The sequence below is a fragment of the Hyposmocoma kahamanoa genome, unplaced genomic scaffold, assembly GCF_003589595.1.
Source record: "Hyposmocoma kahamanoa isolate Upper Pololo Valley unplaced genomic scaffold, ASM358959v1 220, whole genome shotgun sequence".
In the NCBI taxonomy this organism is placed as follows: domain Eukaryota; kingdom Metazoa; phylum Arthropoda; class Insecta; order Lepidoptera; family Cosmopterigidae; genus Hyposmocoma; species Hyposmocoma kahamanoa.
In genome coordinates, this window is record NW_020653740.1 from 4,279,369 (window position 1) to 4,303,505 (window position 24,137).

The 24,137-nt window shown below is 34.9% G+C and overlaps 1 protein-coding gene across 9 annotated transcripts in view; it reads left to right on the forward strand.

The window, feature by feature from the left end:
* LOC113227844 (sodium/hydrogen exchanger 3) overlaps window positions 1-24,137 on the forward strand; it is a 100,916-nt gene that overhangs the window by 66,886 nt on the left and 9,893 nt on the right. For 5 of the 9 annotated variants that reach the window (XM_026460890.1, XM_026460895.1, XM_026460896.1 and 2 more), the window contains exons 3-13: window positions 2,899-3,169; window positions 8,925-9,188; window positions 9,718-9,943; window positions 11,920-12,147; window positions 14,257-14,474; window positions 16,101-16,184; window positions 16,470-16,678; window positions 16,973-17,104; window positions 18,375-18,532; window positions 20,253-20,397; window positions 22,215-22,355. In XM_026460890.1, the coding sequence (XP_026316675.1) occupies window positions 2,899-3,169; window positions 8,925-9,188; window positions 9,718-9,943; window positions 11,920-12,147; window positions 14,257-14,474; window positions 16,101-16,184; window positions 16,470-16,678; window positions 16,973-17,104; window positions 18,375-18,532; window positions 20,253-20,397; window positions 22,215-22,355 (2,076 nt within the window). The remainder of the gene's footprint in view (window positions 1-2,898; window positions 3,170-8,924; window positions 9,189-9,717; window positions 9,944-11,919; window positions 12,148-14,256; window positions 14,475-16,100; window positions 16,185-16,469; window positions 16,679-16,972; window positions 17,105-18,374; window positions 18,533-20,252; window positions 20,398-22,214; window positions 22,356-24,137) is intronic. The other 4 variants (XM_026460894.1, XM_026460898.1, XM_026460892.1 and 1 more) reach the window with 3 other exon arrangements.

The window sequence follows — 24,137 nt, forward strand, 5'->3', positions numbered from 1 at the left end:
CACCAGATAGCCCTACGTTCAAAAATAACTTGGGATCGGATTTAGCAACAAAAACTGCCATCCACTATTCTGGAAACCTATTCATATATTATATCACATCAACTAAGAAATTACATCAAATAGATTTTCAGTATCATCATAATTCAGGTTTAAGAGCCAATTAGTTACTATTTTACCTACTTAAGTATAGAACTATAACCCTCGTATTTATACCATGACCCAAGTAATTATGTTTTTACCTGCGACCATCATCTTAAGACATAAGTTGACAAGTCCCATGTACCTGTAATTACATATACATGGGACTTGAAGCTTGGGATGAAGGTGCTGGTAAAATTTCACCAGCACCTTCTAGCCTTCAAAACCGGAACGCAGTAATGCTCACATTATTGTTTGGTAGCAGAAATAATAAGGTGTCAGTACTTCCCTGGATGACTTTTTCACAAAGAGCTCTACTGCTACTAAAATCATATTATCATATTTTTTTCATGCTTAACGTATGCTTATTAAAGTTAACTTATAAAAATGGGTAAGAAAAAAAACTCTTATTTGGGGAAGTTTTTTAAGGGTTGGCACGAATGGAAGCGGTTATACGAGACGGTTATATTTTTTTGTATACTTCCAAAGATCATTAATCAAAAAACTTAAATTAGAAAATTCTCATAATTTGTGGTATTTTGTAAAAAGCTTTGCATGAAAACCTTCAAAGTGCGAAATGTAATTGGTCGTAAAAACAGTTTGCCAAAGTTGTCCTGAATAGGCTGCGACCTCTATTCCAATTAAGGCTCTTTGACCCAAGTTGAGGTCTTTAACGGTGCGTACAAATTTGTTTTCGGTAGCTAAGTAATACTGAAATAGGACACTATTTGAGTGAGTATAATGTACTATAATTTGTATATACTCGTAAATGATAAAGTTTAAACGTTTATATTTAAACATCGCGAATTTAATATATTTATGAGTTGTTAGTACTAAAGGCTCTGTAGCTCAGTTGGTTAAAAGCGACGGCTCCGACATGACAACAGTCTAGGTAGCAATAGAGCTCCTCGTGAAAGAGTTTGTCCAGGGAAGTACTGCTACCTATTTCTACCACCAAGCAGTAATGTGGGCATTACTGCGTTCCGGTTTGAATAAGGGTGCTGGTGACAGGCGCATGGGACTTGCCAACTTATGTATCAAAGTGACGGGGTAGGTAGGAGTGCCCCTCAGATCTTTGCGATTTAAAGCTCTGAGTGGCACTGCATTTGTTGTGGACAAGCGTGTCGCTTTCCACCAGGTGCTCGACTTGTTCGTACCGACACTTGAAATCATCATGAAAAAAAAAAACAGACTTAAGGACAGAAAACAGATCTAAGGACTTTTTCTATGTAGTCGGTCTTTGTATCGATTATGATAACAAATTTTTACAAAAATATATTAAAATCATGGTAGTGAAACATGATATAAACAATAAATAAATATTAAACGAAATAGTCAGCACTCTCTAAAATTCACTTCGTCCGAAACAGGGCTTTACTTGAAAATACTGTTTATCCAAATAATAGCAACGTGAAAGCAGCTTAAAGCTGTTTCAAGAAATTTCAGTAGATTCTTGTTTATTACTTTATGGTAATCGCTTAGTGATCAGTTTAGTTTGACACTACAACGCCCATTGCCATTGAGGTTTCATTTGTCTTCTTAAGTACCTGGGGAAACCAAGCTTAAAGTTGATCTCTCAACAGCGGTCACCTTTAGAGTGACAACTAAAACTCAGAAATTTCTATAGTTTATAGTTCTAACTATCAATATTGTTTATATTCTTTGGAAATTTACAATCATTTATCAACCAGTGGTATAGTCAACCATACTATCAAAATAATCTTATTTAACAAGAAGTGTTAATTAAAATGCCTGCCCAGTTTTGCTGGAAACCTTGAATTTAATATTAGTGTTAAAGTAATGGAAATGGTGACATTGAAATAATTTTCATTTATTGCTCTTCATAAATTTCGCACCTAACCTACCTGAACATTCAACGTTTAAATGGAAAATCAATAGTTTAAATCCTGTAACAAAATTTAGATATTTTATATTATTTGTGCCGTGAAAGTCTAATGGTTTGTGACCTACCGCTTCACAAGCAGAGGCCGTGGTTTCGAATTCGGACTCGTACCCCTGTATTTTTTGAAATTATGTGTGAAACAATACCATACCATGCCATGATCTTTTCGGCGAAGGAAAACATTATGATGAAACCCGCAAGGTTCCAAACCCTAGGAAAAACTTGTAAATTCTCAACCAGCATTGGGTCAGTGTGACGGACTATAGCTTGAACCCTCGCCTGACAGGAGACTCCCGTGTCCAGCAGTTGGACGTATAAATGCGTTGATGATATTAATTGTATAAAATACAACCTATCTTGTGAGTGTAGACACCTTTCTATGGCGTAGCTGCGAGCTGTTTCCGAATTATGGCGTAGCTTCAGGCTCCATGTATCCTTTTTTTCGTTTAACTGCCTCTGTGGCCGAACGGTTACCATGCCGGACTGCTACGCAGAGGTCCCAGATTCGATTCCCGGTCTGGGAGAAATATTTGTATAGCCTACATTTATTTCTCTCGTGAGTTTGGGTGTAATTTGTGGTTGTCTATGTGTGTCCATGGCACCCGCGCCAAAGAGTTTCCCTAGTGCGGGGCTATGTTGAGTGTGTGTGTTATTATTATTCTAACATAATTAATGTAGCGTATTGCTACGTGGGAAAGAAATAAAAATATACGTGTAGTTACACGTATATTCTACTACTACATTCATGCAATACCCAGACATTACTAACAATTAAACAAATACAATAACAACAAAATGTATCCTATTTTGCAGTTATTTAACAACTATCGATTTATAACGAATTATATTCTTTCCAGAGCACTACGAAACAGACTCCGTCCATAAAAGTCGATGGTCTATCCACGTACCCAGGGGTGGGATTTGGGCCCATGGGACCCGTGGCCCCATTCCCCGGTGAGCCCCCAGGCACGCAGCTTCGACAACAACAAGACCCCACGACTGTGGAGCCAGCGATTGAGGCACCGAAGTCGGAGAGGAAGTTCAAAATTGCCTCAGTTGAATTCTACAGAGTGGAAACTCCGTTTTTGATTGGCGTATGGATATTCTTTGCGAGCATTGCAAAGATTGGTAAGTTATAAAATTATTTACCTATTCATAAAATACACTTATAGTCCAGAAAATAGCGCGATTAGTGGTCACAAGAATGCGGGTTTATTTGCAATAGTATATAGAGAAAAATCATGATGGTAACGTACAAAGGAGAATAATAATAAATGATAAATAAATATTCATAATTTTATTTATACAGATAAAAATGTACATCATTATAATGATAAGCTATAGAACTTAAGTACAATAGGTTGCGGTATGTACTCTTCAAATAGATGAAACCACTACAATCGAACTAGGAAGTGCTGTATATTTTTTTGTAATTCAATGACTGTATATCAACATTTAGTGCCTTTCCCCTTGGTAAAAGCAATGTCCAAGTAATTTGCAAAAGAAAGAGTGACCAACGTTTAAATGAGTTTGTATTTTCTTTCTTTTAAGAAGATTACTAATTTCGGAAAAGGAAAGTGAGCTTGTGCCTCGAAATTGCAACTGTTGTCCGTAAGGACAAGCGTGTTGCTTACCATCAGAACTACGATTCCTTCGTCTACAAAGACCTCAAATTAGAGGACATTACAAAATTTATAAATTATACTCAGATTAAGTTCTAACCCTGACCAATGTCCAAAACATGTGATTTGCAAAAAAAAAAAACAAAATTACCTAGATCACTTTTATAGTAATATCACAAAAGATGACATACATTATTTCATTGAAATTTCACATAGTGAATACATGACATTGTAAGCTAATAGACCTAGATAGCTGTAAACCTGCTCTGGTTTAAATTACTCCAAACGTATTTTGTGTAACATCATCGCATGAAACTTATAACACACCTCTTATATATATAGAATCTAATCAATACATAGTACATTTAGTTACCAGGATGCAATAAATCATATAAGGGTATAAAACTATGTAACGAATTTATTCTTGTTGGTGGGCAAGCCCGTCAAGTGGAAGGCATAATTTATTGTAGAGCTCGATGTTTGCGCTGGAAGTTGCGCAAGGAGAACATTTTCTGTTTACCTTAACATAGACGAGTACCGTTCCCACTTTGCAAACGTAGAAAACTGCTTTGCTCAAAGTCAGAGGTGGATTTGGATATAAATTAAAGATGACCAATAAACAATGACGACCATATTGTGTTTTGATATTATATTTTAAATGATAACATGACATAAATGATTGTTCTATTCTTGTACTGCCGAGGCAAAGCAATTGCCGAAGAAAAAAAGTAAATGAAACACCGTAATTGTTTTTATGATTGACAAGACTCATGTGCATGTTATTTCACCAAAACTCTTACCCATCAAGACCGAAACGCAATTATGTTCACATTACTGCTTGGAGGCAGATGAAAGAACGCTTTGATAATACGTGGTATGATTTCCATAAGACATAGTTTAATAAAAGTTTTAAGTTTTTTATTAGTACAGTCTTAACAACACGTAAAGATATACACTTTATACGATTTGATTGGATTGTGTTGTATAGATAGTATACCACACTTTCAACAACTAAGTCTGTTAAAAGTTCCTTCAATATTATATATTTGAAACAGTTCTTTTTGTTCGGAAAAATCCTTCACTCTTCAGCAAAGTGGAACGTACACGAAGACACAATAAAATTAAACTGGTTTCCTGTAAGAGTACACTATCATGAAAATATTTGTGCGATGGCGCCAAAATTGTACAATAAGTTGCCAAATCATATCCTTGATACAAATAACATTGCCAATTCTAAAAAGTGTGTTTTTAATTTATTGACTAGGAAAGCATATTACAAAGTCAGCGATTATTTAATGACAATAACATCGAATAATAATTACGCGACTAAACAAAGACATGTACGATATTATTAAGAATTGAAATTAAACTTAAGATTTGACATTTTGTAATTAAAAGTAATACACTGTTAAATTATTTCACCAAGCAAATTGTATGCTATAAAATTGGCAATACTTACTGACACTACAATGTTATATAAAACCTTCTAGCCGTACGTACACAATAAATGATTACATTTGATTTGATATACGCCTCTAGTGCAACGGAACAAGATCCGTCAATGTGTACCTTGATGTGTTGCCGTCTGTATTACATGGCGCAGCATATCTTACCGCTTGTTGGCATACAAAAATGTAAACTTGTATTATTGAAATTTTAGAATAGATTAGAATTAGAATAATTTATTTCATATTATCAATGTTACAATATTACAATTTGTAACACAATATCGAAACCTATTGTGGCCACCGCCGTTCATACATGTCTTTTTTATAATTATGTAAACCAGTCACAATAAATTCCTCAGAGGCCGTGTTTGTCTAAAAATCATCTGCAAGTGAAAGTGAACCATAACGTCACATGGTCCATCGACTGAGGATTCTTGACCTATAAATTCGTGACCTATAAAATTGTAAGCAAATACAAAAAATCGGTATAATTTAGTGAAAATACAAACAAATACTGAAAGCTAGTCTAAAACTGCAAAATTTAAGTGACAATAGTGGCACTGACAAAAAGGTATATAGCACTGAATCCGTACCAGAGTCAAAGGTGTGGTAAACTAGGACAAGCATCGAATTTCGATATTGACAATTTTTACATTCTAAACTTAATAATGTAATTGACAGAAAAGAGTGAGAAGTAAGGTGCGGCAGAAATAATGACCCATAACTATGTGTATACATGACACATTCAGTAGATATGAACACAAATTTAAATAGAATTTAAATGTTAGCTTCTTTTTCCGTGTTTATTTTCTTTCTTGACTCATACGTTATGCTAAAAACTACGTATTGGTTTGTATCGTACCAATACGTAGTTTTTAGCATCACGTGTACATAAATGTTATATAAATGTTTTTAAGTCACGTGTTTTAGCGAATTGCTTACTTGTACATTAATTGAAGTTATGTAATCGCTGTGTTCGCTGAAAACTGAATGGTTTCCAAATTTCCGTTAATTTGTTGGGAACACTCGCTTTGTGGGGTTTCCTCCAAACTCGGGTAATAAAAATTCAAATTCATGTGAGCATTGTTCAGAATACAAGGTGAGCATTTGGTGCATTTTGTGATACACAACTTATTATTTTATTATCACCAATTTGTATCATGTTACATGTATTATATTATAAAAATAATGAACTAAACAAACCATTTAAAATACAAACAACGTTACAAGCAAATAATTTCAAATAATTACGCAACACGTCGATGTTTAACTTGTTTTGGATTGAGTGCTACGCTGCTTCCTCTAGATTTTTTTCTACGTCGTGTGAAAAACACTTTCTTGGATTTGGCTTTGGACGTATTCTTCATAGATTGCAATGGGCATGTTTGGAAGGCTGGGTGTGATTTGTCTCGTTTGTTTCTATTAAAAGTCATAAAATCACTGTAAGTTGAGAAAGCAACGTATTGAGTTGTATTAGTCGGTGTGAAACCAGTAGGCCTCCTAGACTTGACGGACGAAGCCTGGATTCCATGGGAGGGGCACTGCGAGTCTACGTCGGTGGTACTCAAAGAAGTTGTTAAGGAACAAAGTGACACTTTCGAGGGAGCAGTAAATTTGTCTTGATATCGTAGTGTATGAACAGTCGTAAAGTAATTACCCATTTTCCTATCACTGATATACTCAAAAGAGGCACTCGACGTTTTTGACGGGATGATGGATTCAATTGGCGAATAAGTTCTATTACGAAACTGGCAACCCACGTCTCTAATAAAAATTACGGCGTCACTGGCGCTTTCCTTCAAAGGTCCTATTTTGGAAACTGTCAAATCGTACTGACATGATTTTGTTAACTTGCATAGACTGCATTCGGTTCGAGAAACAACTCTATATGGAGTAAAAATAGTTGCAGGATACACGGATGTGTGTTGAGGATTATTTAATTGATACTGGTATCTATTAACAAATTCACAAGCGTTTTGTATTTGGGGAATGAAATTATATTGTGGATTAATATCTGTTTCTATGGAGCCGGGATATAGACTGCTATGTTTGCATTGATGTTGTTGCGAATAATTGCAACTGTCCACAGATTCCACTTGATTCCCGGCAAAGTCTTTAAGGTTAAATGTTTTGGAAATAGGGACACACAATGGCAAGTTAACACAACGGGGTCGATGCAAGCATGGAGGAATGAATTCACAATTGTTTTTAAGTACATTTGCCCTTTGACACGAAGGCACAACAGTGCAAGGTGGATGATGTCGACAGGCCTTAGTGATCCTTATAACCCGTGGTTTCGTTGGAGTCTTTTTCAATTTCGCATTATGGTAATTGTCTGGAATTACTTGACATAAAGGTATTAGTTCACAAGGTGGATCATGAGAGCAGTAGTCTTCCTCTTGCGAATTCATGCTGCCGGTTCTGTTTGAAGTCTTATTATTATTGAATGTTGTATATGCTGCTGCTGTTGTGGACACCTGTTGGTGATAGTGCAATGATTCATCTGTACTGCTTTGGATTTCAAGTTTCTCTTTACAGTGTGGACATATTATCAGACGCCCTTTTCTTCCCCATTTACTTTTCACTTTGCTAGATTCAGATGTTTGTTTTAGGTCATTTATGACGGCTTGGACAACTTGCTCTACTTTTGGGAGCGGTAATCTTGATTCAAAGCTTGTACATACTAATTTGTTGTCTTTGGATAGAACGTCATTCTTGTCTTTTCGGGGTTTACCTCTGTTTTCTTCAAGTTTCGTAGTGCTAGTTTGTTCAGTCGCTGTTAAGGATTTACTGTTTTTGACTAATTCCCTTAATGATTTTGGGTCCGTACATGGGCAAGCATAAGAAAATAATTGACATGGACAAGGGTCCTCAACTCGTTTTCCGCGATCGAGCTCACGCTCACGTCCTTTCTTTTTAGACCTTTTTTCTTCAGGTATAGGATCTCCGTATTCTGCACGATATTTAGCGTAAGACCAAAATTTTTGTTGTTGGTTTGTCACTTCTCTATCAAAATACCGTTTCGTATTTTGTGGGTTTTCGTAATCGTTGTCTCTTAAGAATATTTCTGACGATAATACAAAATCGCAAGGAAACTGCTGTTTCATCTTTTTGCCACGAATTTCAGCACTATCTCTAATAATATTAGGATGCATTTGTGTTGCACATTCTTGCACAATAAGGTCAGACTTGCCATGAAATCCATTAATATCTTTTTTCTTTGATTTATTAGACTTAATACTTTGTTTTGGTGCTGAACACTTCTGATCTAAGAAACAATGAAGAGATTGTTTTCTTGCTATATAGTCTAGATCGTAGAATATGGTACTTGTAGATCGTCTCAAATCGTCGAAGCTTAAATTTTTATGCAACCTATTGTATGTTTCACTTGTTATGAAGTGTGGCTGTGTATTTTTACCTTCAGATTTTTTTTCGGCATCACCGCAAAAGGCTTGGTATACTGTCAATCCTGGATTGTTTTTGTTTTTTGGCCTTTTGTTCAAAACATTATGAAATTGATGCGAACCAAATATATCATATAAACTACTATACGACTTGGCACGAAAATAACGTTTGTCCATTTTATCACGCATTCTACAATTAGAATCAATTCACGCGTTAATAATTTAATTTACAAGGATGAACATATTTTTGATGGCATTTAATTTTGAAATTTAATATAAATTTTGAATTACAAAATTTTGAGTCATTTTTATTTATTGTGACACTCAACTGTCACGGAAATAGTCAAAAGAAGTTAGAGTACGAATTCACTGAAAGAGTTAAAATATTTATTATAAATTTTGTTGGCAGGTTTTCATATGGCTCCGAAATTATCAAAGATGTTTCCGGAGTCTTGCCTTCTGATCTTCGTGGGGGTACTCATAGGGGCCTTGCTCCTGAGTACTCATAGCGTTCACGTACAACCACTGACTCCAGACACCTTCTTTCTCTATATGCTGCCGCCCATCATCTTGGACGCCGGTTATTTCATGCCAAACAGACTGTTTTTCGACCATCTAGGAACTATACTGTTATTTGCGGTTGTGGGTACGGTGTTCAACACGTTAACCATAGGTAAGTGTGTCAATGCAAAATAATGTTTCAATTAATCGAATAAATATTTTAATCGAATTAAAGCTTTTTTTGTAATTGAAACAAGAATTCATTATCACAAATATTAACTGATAAAAATACGTATTACACTAATGACCTCCACCACCATTATTGTTACGGAAAGCAGATTTTAATATGGCAGTTATTTATAAAATGTATGAAAGATGCGTAAGCCATAGTCGCCTAATAGTTTGACCTACCACCTCTCAAGCAGAGGCTGTGGGTTCGGATCCAGCCTCTCGCACCTCTGAGTTTTTCGGAATTTATGTGCGAAATTTACTTTGAAATTTACCATGAGCTTTGCGGTGAAGGAAAACATAGTGATGAAACCTTCAAATCGAAGAAGGTTCACAATCCTCAGAAAGCGTGTGAAGTCCCCAACCCGCATTGGGCCAACTTGGCGGACTATGGCCTAAAACCTTCGCCTAAGGACCCGTGCCTCCCATGAGTTGATGATGAACACAGAAAAGACAATTGTATTTGGTTGCAGGGGCATCGCTATGGGCTTGCGGGCAAACAGGCATGTTTGGATGCACAACACCCCTTCTGGACATGTTGCTCTTCGGGGCTTTGATCTCTGCAGTGGATCCAGTAGCAGTTCTGGCCGTCTTCGAAGAGATCCACGTGGATGAAGTGCTGTACATCGTGGTGTTCGGAGAATCATTGTTGAATGATGCTGTTACTGTCGTGCTATATCATATGTTTGAAACTTACGCGTAAGTATTACATTGTGTTTATATTAGTGCTACGGTAGGTATCTATAACTAGGTGAGAGAAACACCTAACGGTGTTCAAATCTTATCACATTCGCAAAAGCATCGTGCTTTTTGCCGATTTATGCACTATGGCTGATATTTTTCTCATACGGTAATGTGAACGTTTATAAACGTTTCTTCTACAGGCTATTAAATGATTAAATGAAACAAATAATGATAGTCACGTCAATAAACGTTGACATCTATATACCAGCTGCCAACGTTGCGCTTGTATGCGTTGGCCTCATTGGTATGTGTAAGTAGTACTTATACTTTGTGAAATTACTGCGTATCGCTAGATATTCAATATTTTGGTATGTTGTAGAGCAATGACGACCATTAAGTTTTTGTACGGGCAAATAACGTTCTCGTACGTTCTTCGATGAAATAAAAAAAATAAACCACGTAATAGTATGCAGTTCAACATCACTTACAAATATTTAGGGCTGAATAGTACTTAGCTCGCGCGCATTTGTTACGCTATTTTAAAGATACAATGTTTTTGTATCGATAATTTGCAGACGTGGCTAATCACAAAGGAATTAAAGATCCAAAATAAATGCTAATACTATGTAAAAATGAAATCGTAATAATTTTCAATTCAGTATTGGTTGACTATATAACAAACACTTCTATTTTTTATACAAATAAACGTGTAATTTCACATGAAATTATCATTAATTGTCGTGTATTTAATACGTTTAATACTTAATGTTTACGCAAACATCTACACACGAAAGTAATTAATAGATTCAGATGTTATTTTGCGGAAGGCCATGTTAATAAAAATGCAAGTAAATTAATTTGCTACTTCGCGAACACAGTGATGGTTAAATCGTGTAAAATAGCTGAATTTGCATGAAAATATATTCAACACAAGCGCAGCTATTTTGCACGATTTAACTTTCACTAGGTTCGCGGAGTAGCAAATTAATTTACTTCCATTTTTATCTACACACGAGCAGATAATCGCGTTGAAAAAGTTAAATATAGCGGGAAACCTAATGTTCCCGCATGCTCACTTCACCTTGTAAAATCCGTGAGTATATAGACTTCATAATTAATTTATTTGTGAAAACACAGGTTGTATAGAATAGAAGTTGGCATGTAATAAGTTTCACTGTGTCCGGCCAAACATTAGGCAAACAAATTGAAGGTCTATTAAACATTTATTCACATGCGCTTCAATAGTCTAAACCAGGTTTAACCGTTGTTTTTTTTAATAATACACATGGATTTAATAAGGCAATCAGTAATTTATACGCGGTGATAGATATATGGGTCAAATTTAAAGATAGTAATTGTAAAATGGAGCTAGATGTCAAAATAATAATAATTTGAATAACGTCAGAATACATTACAAATATGAAAAACAAGACAATTAGGGATTTATATTTAAGAAATTCGGACACTGTGTATAAAATTTTATTAGACAATATGTTCTTTGTTTTTATTTATTAAATAGCATAAGGTTTTTCTCAGATCTTTAGCGCTCAGTTCTGCCCTCGGAACGAAAAAAGGCACAACTGCTGTGTAAAGTACGCATAGTTGTGCCTTTTTTCGTTACGAGGGCAGAGTTACACGACGGGAAAGATTTCGCGCCCGACCGCTGTGCTTTGATCGCCCAGAACCACGCTATCACGTATATTAATGGCGAATCTGAATTATATTCCTAGGAAACAACCATAGATAAGCCAGTCTCGCCCGCGCGACCGGTAGGCTCGTTTAAGTTAAAACGTAAAAGCTATATAAATATAACATATTTTGCCATGACAGTTAGATGCACGCGGTCACTGCGCGGCAGCCACGCGGTCGAAATATGAGTAGAAGTCTGAGTGGAAGAAATTCGTGACTAATAAATGCGCCCTAATGCTTTCGGCAATTAGTTGTAATTTTTTAAAATAAATATTACTAATAAAAAGTATTCTTGCTCACAGAGAAATAGGGCCATCACATCTAAAATACACAGACTTCCTAGCGGGTTTCGCCTCGTTCCTGGTAGTGGCAATTGGAGGGACCTGTATCGGCGTGGTATGGGGATTCGGCACCGGACTGGTGACCAGGTTCACACATGAAGTCCGCGTCATTGAGCCTATCTTCGTCTTTGTCATGGCTTATTTGTCTTACTTAAATGCTGAGATGTTCCACATGAGTGGGATTTTAGCGTAAGTTATTCATTCATATTAATCTGTCGTAATGTATTGTTACATCCGAAAATTGACCCCTCCTATATGAGAATCGTAAGTCCAAATTCCCAATTTTACAGGTTAATGTTTTAAAGTATTGAAAGGTCTAAAATGAGTACAAAATAAAAAAATAAAGTGTTTCTTTATTTGGGTATAAACCATTGACTTACAAATAAATGGACGACGGGTCTAATGCAAAAACCACGAAAAAAAGGTCCCAAGTCAACCTATTTAAACATAGTGACATGTAAAGGAATATGAAAAAGCTAAAACGTTGAATTTAAATTCTAATGTCATCGCAGTACTGTCTAATTTTGCTTGATTCGCTGTCAGTCGAACAAACGAAGACTAAAGCGTGAATGACGCTCTGTATACGATTTTAACGCCCTATAAGTTCGGACACTTTTTAGCGCGGACCCGACGTCCATATAATTGTAAGTCAATGGTATAAACCCATTAATAATTTCACATGACGTTACATAAAATTTACGTTTAATTATTAATGAATTAAGAATTAAATTAAATTATTTTTTAAATTGAATTAAAGGTACAACTAAGAATTACCTCCGTGCCGAACGGTTACCATGCCGGACTGCCACGCAGAGGTCCCAGGTTCGATTCCCGGGCCGGGAGAAATGTTTGTATGGCTTACATTTATTTCTCTCGTGAGTTTGGGTGTAATTTGTGGTTGTCTATGTGTGTGTCCATGGCACCCGCGACACAGGGTTTCCCTAGTCCGGGGCAATGTTGAGTGTGTGCGTTATTTATAAAAAAAATAAAAATAAAATTAGTTTATATAAAAAAACTGAGCATTCGCTTCAAAAGATCACGTAGAGCATACTGTCATGTCGTGCTGCTGTCATAACAATTGCGATATTAGTGCAGTGAAATTTGATGCAGTCTTTATTTTTACGCTTTATAATTTTACTGCTGAATGCTTGTAATACACATAAAAATAGTGATTATTGAAAAAAAATTAACATTTATCTATTTTTACGACTTACGTAGGAGGGGTTGGAATGTGTTTAGATTATAAGTACTGTCGGGAAAAGAGTCCGATATTTATATCGGATTAAATTTTAATGTTTATCGGTCTAATCATACTAGATGAAACGAATCTTCAATGTAATATGTAGTTTACTAAGTGGTAGCTTAGGTTACTGGTAGTTATAGATTAAGTGTAAAAAGACGAAACGTTTTTCGATATAACGTAATGAAACCTACAGTAACTATAACAATGCCTTATTACGACATGCCAACTACCTACTGTAAGCAATTGAGTAACAAATATGGGTCAGGAAAGTATTCAATTCCACTCAAGTTACCCTGTTTACAGATTTTTATTTTATTTAAGTATGGTTTTCATTTGAAGTTTGTTAATTAATCACACATGGTGTTAAATAACTTAGTTTTAAAATTATTTCGTCATTTTTGGTTGCAACCGTTCTCTGGGCTTCCAACGACATATCTTGTGACTGACATAAATAAGTTGAATTTATTTAAACCTCACTTATATTAATTCCATTAATATTAATGTCACTCATAATTAGAATGAATGTCACTTATAATAATTACTATTAAAACGTGCCATAATTTTTAATCTACATTGAAGTAACACGGAAGTACTTTCACTTTCTATAAAGCAGTCAATTAATTCAACGTAAGTCGTTTACAGATGTAGCGCAGTTCCGTTGGATCTTTTATTACGTTATTTATTGAGCAAAAGTCGTAGCTCTTTCTATGTCGACTACGCCGTAGCAGCCAGTAAATAAAAATATATCAAGGTTTTTTGCATTTTTTTTGTAACAATGTTCATCAAACAGTTTTCAAACATTTTTATATGGCATTTAACCAACATTTATATTAGATCCATATACATTTTCGAGTTCGAATGAAGTATATACTTATGTGAAATATTTGCGTTTCTCATAAGGTTGTCAGTTAAATAAGACGGAACAAGCCGGCTTAGATAATGGAACAACCTGTATTATACGATTGACGCTCTTTTATATAAATTTGGACAAATAATCACTTAAGTTTAATGAACCGACACACACAAAATACATTAAAAAAAAATTAATTTTTCAGTATAACATTCTGTGGTATAACAATGAAAAACTATGTTGAGGCGAATATATCGCACAAGTCTCATACGACAATAAAGTATACGATGAAGATGCTCTCTTCCTCGTCAGAGACCATCATCTTTATGTTTCTTGGCGTTGCCACAGTGAACAATAACCACGACTGGAACACTTGGTTTGTTCTCTTGACTATTGTGTTCTGCTCGGTCTTTCGGATTATAGGTAAGTCGTTATCTTATAAGTATGTATACACAAATAACCAACCGCTTTTCAAGCAGAGCACCTCAGAGTTTTTCGGAATTTATGTGCGAAATTTAGTTTGAAATTTACCATGTTTTCCTTTATAAAATATGATTAAAGAAAACACCGTGAGGAAACTTGCACACATCTGCAAAACAATTTAATGTATGTGAAATTCTCGATCCGCATTGATCTCGCGAGGGAAGTACAGCCGAAACCCTCTCTGAGAGAAGGTTTCAGTCCAACAGTGGGACTACTATACTCGTAGGCTAACTATTATGATACACAAAGAATTAAAGGGCACACTAACAAGTAAGTTTTGAAAGTTAAAAGATTTTTCAATCTTCGAGAGTACTCTTTACCGATGAGTATTTATGAAAGCACTGACGTGTTGATGAGGCAAATACAAGTGGAAGGCTGTGTATCTGACTACTTCAATAGTTTAAGGGCGTTAAATATATGTATGTAATCTTGAAGCAAAAGAAACAATTCGTTCCATGGAGTTCTATTTAGCAAAAATACGGGATAACTTGCAGATGATGCTGAGTAAAAAAAGACTGTGGTTCTTCGATATTGTTATACAATAAATGTAAAGTAGTTATTTCAGTTTTTATAGTAATATACTGGACGTTATAATCAATACATGGACAGTTCCCATAAAATTTCGAAATTCATGTTTACGATATTTATGAACATTTTTAGGAAGAAATTGTATTCATTTTTTGTAAATTTCATACTACTTATGTTTTGTTTGTTAGTTTTTAACGATATAATGGTTACTTTTTGATGTTATAGCGGTGCCCAAAATAAATGACTTTCAAGAAAATATATAGGGCACTTAGAACATTTGAGGGTGAGGGATGACGGTGAGGGAATGACGAAATCAAAATAAACCAAAAAATAGCGATATAAACTTACTTTTATACTTCATATTTTGTATAAGTTTACTGTTACCAATAACTCGTCTGAGTGAATAATTAGTAAATAAAATCAAATGCCTAACTTCTTTCTATATGATGTGAGGGAATGAGTGTCAAAAATGTAACTTTTAGAATTTTAAATTAAATCTTTTCGAAGTAGAAACTTTTTACACACTTAAAAACTTACAAAATGCATTTACCAGATATTAAAAATGCGTTCACAAATCGAGTGTAGGTAAAACTGTGAGGGAGTGATTTTTTTGGTTGGGACATGAATAATATTACATTATACATTTTTTTTATCATGTATTTACCACAGGATAGCTTTAATTTTGCAAAAACATATTTTATTCGATTGATTGTTTAAAATTTAAATGTGTTATTTTTAAAACACAGAACGTGTTTAATCATAATTTTATAAGTTCCATAGAACTTGCGACATGGTGAGGGAATGATTTTGGGGACATTTTTATATTATTATTATTATGCTTATTTAAATAGACTAATCAATATTTTATGTAGACATTAGTAGCAATTGATTGTAATTTGATATTAAATATTAATTTTACGGCTAAAATTGAATACTTTTTTTTTATAAACCTAAAGGACAAGAATTTCGAGATTTTGTAAGAATTACCCACATACGTAATATATTTTTAGTTTAAAATAATAAATATGTTTGTTTCAGGAGTGTACATTTTTAGCGCAGTAGCTAATAAGTTTCGTTTGCACAAATTAGATAGAGTCGAAAAATTTGTTATGTCTTATGGAGGTGAGTGAGATAATTGAATTTTTATACAATACAATTACTGTTGGTGATGCTTGTTGTTTTGCGTCTGGATTGCCACTACCTTTAAATTTTGCTTCCAAGGATTGGCAGAAAGTCAGACATAACTAGGGCATATATACGTCTCATTATAGCCAGACCTGCCGAACCTCGTCAGCTACCGTCATATATTTTTTCTAATGTTATCATTATTTGGGGGAAATTGCTGCGTATTCTATTGACCAGAAATGGAAATATTGTAGGCCGAACTTATTGTTGTTATTATTTTAGGTCTTCGAGGAGCTGTTGCATTTGCATTGGTGCTATTAATAGATCCTGGTATAGTGAAACTACAGCCGATGTTCGTCACTACAACAATCGCGGTGATCTACTTCACTGTTTTCATCCAGGGCATCACTATCAAGCCCCTTGTCAAGATACTTAATGTTAAGACTGCTGAGAAACGAAAGCCAACTATGAATGAGAGGATTCATGAACGGGTAAATTTAAGTTATGATTTCAGAAATGTTGTTTGTGATTGGGTCTTCTCTGACTACAAATCACCTTAAGCACATACCTCACTACCTGTTACTTGTTAAAGAAACATGCACTCGCAGGGTAAAGAAAACTTGAGATTTTAATATATCCCGTAGTCAAAAACCATTAATGGTGTTAAAAATATTTATATTACAAAATAATGCCCCGATAGGGATTACCTTATACAGCCCAAATAAAATGTTCTGTCATCAATTTTCATGAATAATGAAATTTGTCTGTGTAACGTCTTTTTTCAGTTTATGGATCATTTGATGGCAGGAATAGAAGATATCTTAGGTAAACATGGTAATCATCACATAAGGGATAAGTTCAAGAGATTCGACAATCGGTTTATAAGACCGTTTTTGTTGAGAAATTATCAGGTAAATGTATGTACCTAATTCATATATTTTGGTATTTTACATTTAAATAAAAATAATCTACAGAAAACGAAAACTTTACCAGCCAAATACTTTCTTTTCATGACGGGAATTCTATCCAGAATTGTACTAATTCGTGATGTTAGTAGGTCCAACACTATCTCGGTCATTTGTGTAGCATATACTTGGATGTAGAGATATGTATAGTTATGATGTCAGTTTCTTATGTAAAAATACCAGCAGGCTAACTGCTTAAAGCAAAAGAGGCCTGTGGCATTGATATTTCAGCTCAATGTCAGACAGTAGAAGTAGTGGTATTATACAACACGCGATAGCTGGCTGGGTTTATAAGGCTACGATATATGAGTTAAGTTGTTTTGAGAAGTAAGTTATTAGATAGCATAATTACCGAACATCCCAAGGCTATAAGTCTACTAATTTTAAAAAAAACCTCAGTTGGTTGTCGATAGAGTACCAATGGCAGGATTTTGTACGTTTGGCATTCTGCTAAAAATTAAGTGTAGTGGCTTATCAATGGTTAGCCATCGAGCCACTTTTCAACTTGGTTAACTGCCTCCATGGCCGAACGGTTACCATGCAGGACTGCCATGCAGAGGCCCTGAGTTCGATTCTCAGGCCGGAAGAAATATGTGTATAGCCTACATTTAATTCTCTCGTGAGGATACCGTTGCAATTTTTCTTTCTTTGCAATGGCACGTCTGATGGCGTAGTTACTAATATTACACATATTTGAAATGAAACTATTTTTCCGGATTTAAATCGCGTAAATTTATTTTTTCAAACAAACCGACATTTCGGACCCTTTACAGGTCCCATGGTCACGGTTGACGGATAGTCAAGTCAGTCAGAAAAATAGTTTCATTTCCTATGTGTAACAATCGCGAAAACCTTAGAACTCGATATTACACATACTTATTTAATTTGAAGACCAAATTTCTGATTAAATGATGTCTTAACATGCATAGTAATTTGCTTTAGTAAGTTAAATTTGTTTTAGTAAGGCAGCATCGATCATTAGTGATTGAATGAATGACTGCCATCACTGAGACTCTAATGAGACTCAACTGCCATTGTCATTAGATTTTAGCAGAATAACATATATTAACATAATTGCAATATAATCTCAATGGAATTACAATGAGCAGGGATTTCAACAAAATTAGTAGAATTGGGGCCCTGGTGTATAGAAATCTTGGGTTGTAGCTTTTAAGATATTTTTGGTCAAGCATTATTGCTCAAATGTTGTTGAAATTTTCAGGGTGCGGAACCAAAAATCTTAGAAACGTATTCAAAATTGGCTATGAAGGATGCCATAGAATATATGCAAAGGAATGCGTCTACTATAGGTAATATATCTGGTGCGGAATCCATGTCGGCTATATTTAAGAATTATACTAATGCTAATCTCAACGCGAGGTGAGTACATTTTTTAAATTACTAGACTTGTATCAAAATTGACTACGTACCTACAGTCGGCCAGACATCTTCCGGTCGAATTTAGGAACTGGAGAGACGCCGTTCATTCGGCTTCGAGAAGTGAGCGTGCCTTACAGCTCCTCCACCAATAAGGGGATTTGGTAGTCGACTTAAGAGTCCGCGGCTCAGCGGTGGCAACCGTTAGTGTGCGGAGCGCGACGGGAAGAGACCGTGTCATATATGATCCCTGTACGGATTCGCTCGCACAGGTCATAGTGCCCTTCCTGTATACCCTAAGGGTCGGTAGAGAGGGTTACCATAATCAAAACGAATGTGGAAAGATATGGGGCTGTACCTACAATTAATGCCCAGCTATGAGTGGTTACACACGGCAATTTTTAGGTAACTTGTAATGATGATGATGAGGATGTAAACGCGCGACTGCATCGATACAAACGCGCGATTGCATCTAAGGAATCGCAAAAAATCACAAGTGTAGCGATGGAATCGCGCGTTTGTAACGAAGCAGTCGCGCGTTTGCATCGCGTTTACATTGCTGCTTAAAGTTGCGCGTGTGTAAAGATAGATGATTAGCGACTGCATTGCGTTTGCATCGCTGCTAAAAGTCATCGTGTGTAGCCGCTCTTAGATACCTGAATATTTAGTTCTAAGTAGATCAGTGTGAAGAAAGGTGTTAAACAAACTTAACCTTTAACCTGCGAGCCGTAAAATTCATTTCGATATAACTTCCTTATTGCATCATATGTGAATGACGTTGTGAAAAACTTTTTAAGGCAATTTGTTCTTTAATTACATTACATAAATACAAATTTTGATTTTGATTTTGATGAAAAAAGCTAGAATTCCTTCACACTTATCTGTTGAATGTGTAAGAAGGCTCTTAGAATCAAAAGGTCGGCTAAGCGGTCGGGTATCTTAGGACAATACTGTACAAATAGGACCACCTGATGCTTTCTTAGATTAAGTAATAAACCTTGGAGGTGGACTGTAGAATCTTTCCTTTTGTATTGTACTGCTTCACTGCGAGCGTTTTGCATTTCCGTTCTTTGAACCGAACATATCGATCCCTCCGACGTAAAGAATCGTAAACCCAAATTCACAACTTCACAGGAGAACATTTAATTAATTGAAAATACTAAAATGAGCATAGTACATATTATTCTTGATATATTGCAATTACATAAAGATACATACTTACTTATTATTATATTATTATACGTATTATTTTTCGTACTTTATTATTTAACTGCTGGATATAACAGTGCTACATACAAATAAAGCTATTTATGAAAAAATGCATCAACTTTTGTGACTTACTATAGACAACGTAGGAGGAGTCGATCGATCGATTCGTTGAAGTGCTGTACATACACAATTACAAGAATTAAGTTACTAAAAAGGTATTTAAACATTAATTTCAATTTTTTTTAGGTATTTCTAGGTAGTACATACATCAGAAGTGTTTAGTGCTTCACACATTTTTCCCAATGATTGAAAATCAGGTGTTGCAATAATTTTTTTTTAAAACCTATTAATTGTTTTGGTCAATTTTATAATTTGAATTTGAAAAATAATTAAAACACCTTATTTTCAATAATTAGCAAAACCGTGCTTGATCCCTTAGACACTTGATGAGTGTGCACATGTGTTTACAATTTGTGTAGGATTTCTGAAATTTTTGTGTACTATTGGTTTTCAGCCCTAGCTTCAGTCAATTAGACTCATCGACATGGAACATAGATATGCAAGAATTGGAATACAATCCTAGCAAGAAAGACCTGACAGACGCAAAGATTCACCACCTTTTAGCCGAGGAACTATGTAAACCGTATAGACGTGTATGTGTATGTAACAATTTTGAGAAAGGTGTTATATTGATGTTAAATGTGGCTTGGTAGTCAATATATTGATGTTACACGTGGCTGTATTGTCAACTTAAATAGAAAAACCGACTTCAAAAGTTTGTGGATTTACATTATTTGCCAAATTTCAAAATCAAATTTCGAAATCCGTTAAAAAAGTGAGTGAAATCCAATAAACTGGATGCATCTCCTAATTTACTACCCTTATAGATTAAATATTTTCTTCAAATTCATATGATAGTACTAATGAGGTACCCACTTTCTAACAAAAAAAGAATCTTCGAAATCGGTTCTTAAATGTCGGAGTAATCGCGTAGCATACATTAAAAAAATTCAGTCGAACGAAGAACCTCCTAATTTTTTGAAGTCGGTTAATAAGAAAAGCATACTGCTGCTTGCTTTGCGGTAACGTAGAGCGGCAAGATCTTGTTGTATTTCAACCTTGTATTTGTATAATTAGAGAAAGTATTTATGTAAAAGATATAAAAAAAAATTTGTTTAATTTTTTTATTAAACTTGCTACATGGCGATAGTACAGGCACATGGGACTTGTTAACTTATGTCACAGGGTGACGGGCGCAGTGGCAGTGCTCTTCAGATCTCTGCGATTTAAAGCACGTCGTGGCACTGCGGCTGATATGGACAGACGTGTCGCTTACAACCAGGCGCACGACTTGTTCGTCCCGTCACTTAGAATTAAAAAAAAACATAATTTTCAAATTGGTCCAACTTTTCACAGGTGTCATTACGGTGTTGATCATAAAGATGGGCACTAGCGGCTCGCTCTACATTAAAGTCCTAATTTTAGATGAAGCACTTAACTGTCATTAAACCAACTTTGTTTCTACCAGTTTCAAAAATTCTCACAAACATTTTATGACATTGCATACAAACTTATGCAAATTGTCGAAGAATGAACTTTTAATCTGATGTAGGCACAGAAATTGTCAATGTAGCCACCGCTTTAGTTACATGTTGTATAATTTTATTTCTATATAAATGGTTCAATATTCACGTAATATAACGCCTATTCTCTTTTTACACGGCTATTCATAACTTTATTGCTTTTTGAGATTTCATTTCATTTGTCAATTACATCAATTAAATATAAGTTGGTTTATACATTTACGTAACCACTTACGTCACGTAGAACACGTAGAGTAGTACACGTTGTAGGTACTACAATATTTACTGTTCTTTGGGCAAACATACAAACACTGCTACAACTTTTTCAAAAGCTGAGCCGTAAAGCTTATTTATAACGCTTATTTCTCAATCATTCTTAATAGTCTATACAACCTCAAATGACTTTGGTTGATTCCACATAACAGTGAAAGAGTTGAATCTATCACATTGGGAAAAATATATAGTACAATTGAGGATATACACTGATTACTATACGGTGTGAAAACACGATTCCTAAAAATACTCACTATAGAAAAAACCTGAAACTTACCTCGAAATTTTACAAGAAAACACACACATATCATTTTTTTATATCAACTGAACTAAAGAGAATACGTATGTATACTATATGATATACATTTTTGAAATGGCTTTTTGTTTGTAAAAAAAATAAATTCCGAAATGAAGTCAGTGTCCCTGTTGCTCGACCCGAGCAAAATGTATTAGTTTGGGAAAAATTAAAATTCGACCTGGGGTAGTATTCACTTTTAAGCTCATCCTTCAGGCAACTCTGAATCGTACTCGTTAACAATTTAACAATAACAAAAGAGCAAATGAAAAAGTTTTTGTTTTAAATGTGATTTTGACTATAAAATTGTCTGTATTCCATTTAGCATCGACGATTAAGCTACAGCCGGCACGCTGTGAACGATAAAGATCTCGGCACGCAAGTCAACTACAAAACCCACATGAACATTCGGCGGCTCGTTGGTGACAGAAAACATCACCACAAGCGTAGCAAACGTGGAAAGCAGGTAAACGTTTTTTGTTTGCTAATAATGTCCGAGTCGATTAAACAAATTGTCAATTACAACAAAGTAACCTGTTACAGAGCTCCAAATCGCCTACTTTTCTTGAAACCACACATACAATGACCGTTGTAACTCCACTGAGATTATATTCAATTATGATAATATTTGTTGTTCTGCTAAAATCTAGTTGCAAGGGCTGTTGACTCAATGTTATTAATATTTCCTTAATGGCGGCCACTAGACTTTGGCCAGTGTCAGTTTTGATGTATGTTATCGGTTAATACTGACCGAGAACGTCAACAATTAGGTAGCAGTTAGGTATTTTATTTTTGGAAGAATCTCTTCGATGGAATGTCGCTGTGGAGATCATACCCGAGGTAAAGATACAATCATGGCGAAACAAGAAATTAATTTATATTTATTAAGGGATTTAAGGGCAGTCGAGTCTCAATAGAACGTCAGTGGAAGGGCAGTGATGGCATTCATTCATTCAATTAGTAACTATCGATGTTGCCTTACCAAAACTGTTATGGAAATTGCTAAGTATGCAGCGATGTTTAATTTGGTGAAATCACAGGCACGTGGGACCCGTCAACTTATGTCCCAGGGTGACGGTCGCAGTAGCAGTGCCTCTCAGATCTTTGGGATTGAAATCTCTAAGTGGCACTGCAACTGTTATAGACGGGCGTATAGCGTACCATCAGGCGCAAGACTTGTTCGTCTCGTCACTTCATATTATAAAAAAAAAATTTGTTAATTGCTATCCTCAAAAAAGTCATCATTGAAGTGCAGAATATCAAAAAAGTAATGGTAGTGGAATGGTAGCTCGATGACTAGACATTGGCAAACCACTACTCTTAATTTTAACAGAATACCAAACGTACAAAATCCTGCCATTGATACTATCGACCATGATTTAAAATTAGAAGAATTGGAGCCCAGGCAGTGTAGTAACCTTTTTTGATATTGTGTATCTTGATACCTTTTTTGATCAGCTAACGGACGTGGTCTTGTAAACATGGGTTAGTCTTCTTCTGTTTTAGCTTATAATAGCACAATGATGTCAACGATTTGACCAGATTAATCTAATAATAGTATTCCCATGAACCCTCTTGTTTCTTGTTATTGGCGTATTTTCAATAATCCAATCGATTAGGTATATGACACTTTTATTTCGGTTATAAACAAAAAAAACATAAATACGCGCTTTACTCGATTTTTACACTGTTTAAATTTTTGAGTATTAGCAGTGATGACTAATTTTTTGCCCTGTCTTGAAAAAAGGAGTAAGTAACGTAGCTCTGAACCAGAGATTGATTTCAAAGCAGTATTTTTTTATTTGAAGGCTAATTTAATCGGGATGGTTCTTAGCTATGTTTGAAGAACATATTGTTTAGCTTGTTTAAAGATCATTAGCTCTTTTCTCTGTTAGAGTCTTAATCATAAAATAAATGTATGTAAACACTTTTTTGTACAACAAAAATTACTTACAATTTTTTAACAAAGAAATAGAACCTTATTGTACAAAGGCGAGCTTATCCTATAGAGGGTTTTCTTCTAGCTAATCTTTGAATAATTGAAATTAAAGTTGACTCTTGAGTCCGCAATAAAATCTAATAAATCATGAAATTGAATGCTACATACTCAATAATTAAAGAATAAATTTCTTATATCAAATGTACACATGAATACATAATATTAAATTATAATATTATATAGGAAATGAAACTATTTTGCCGGATTTAAATCGCGTATATTTGTTTTTTCAAACAAACCCCATATATT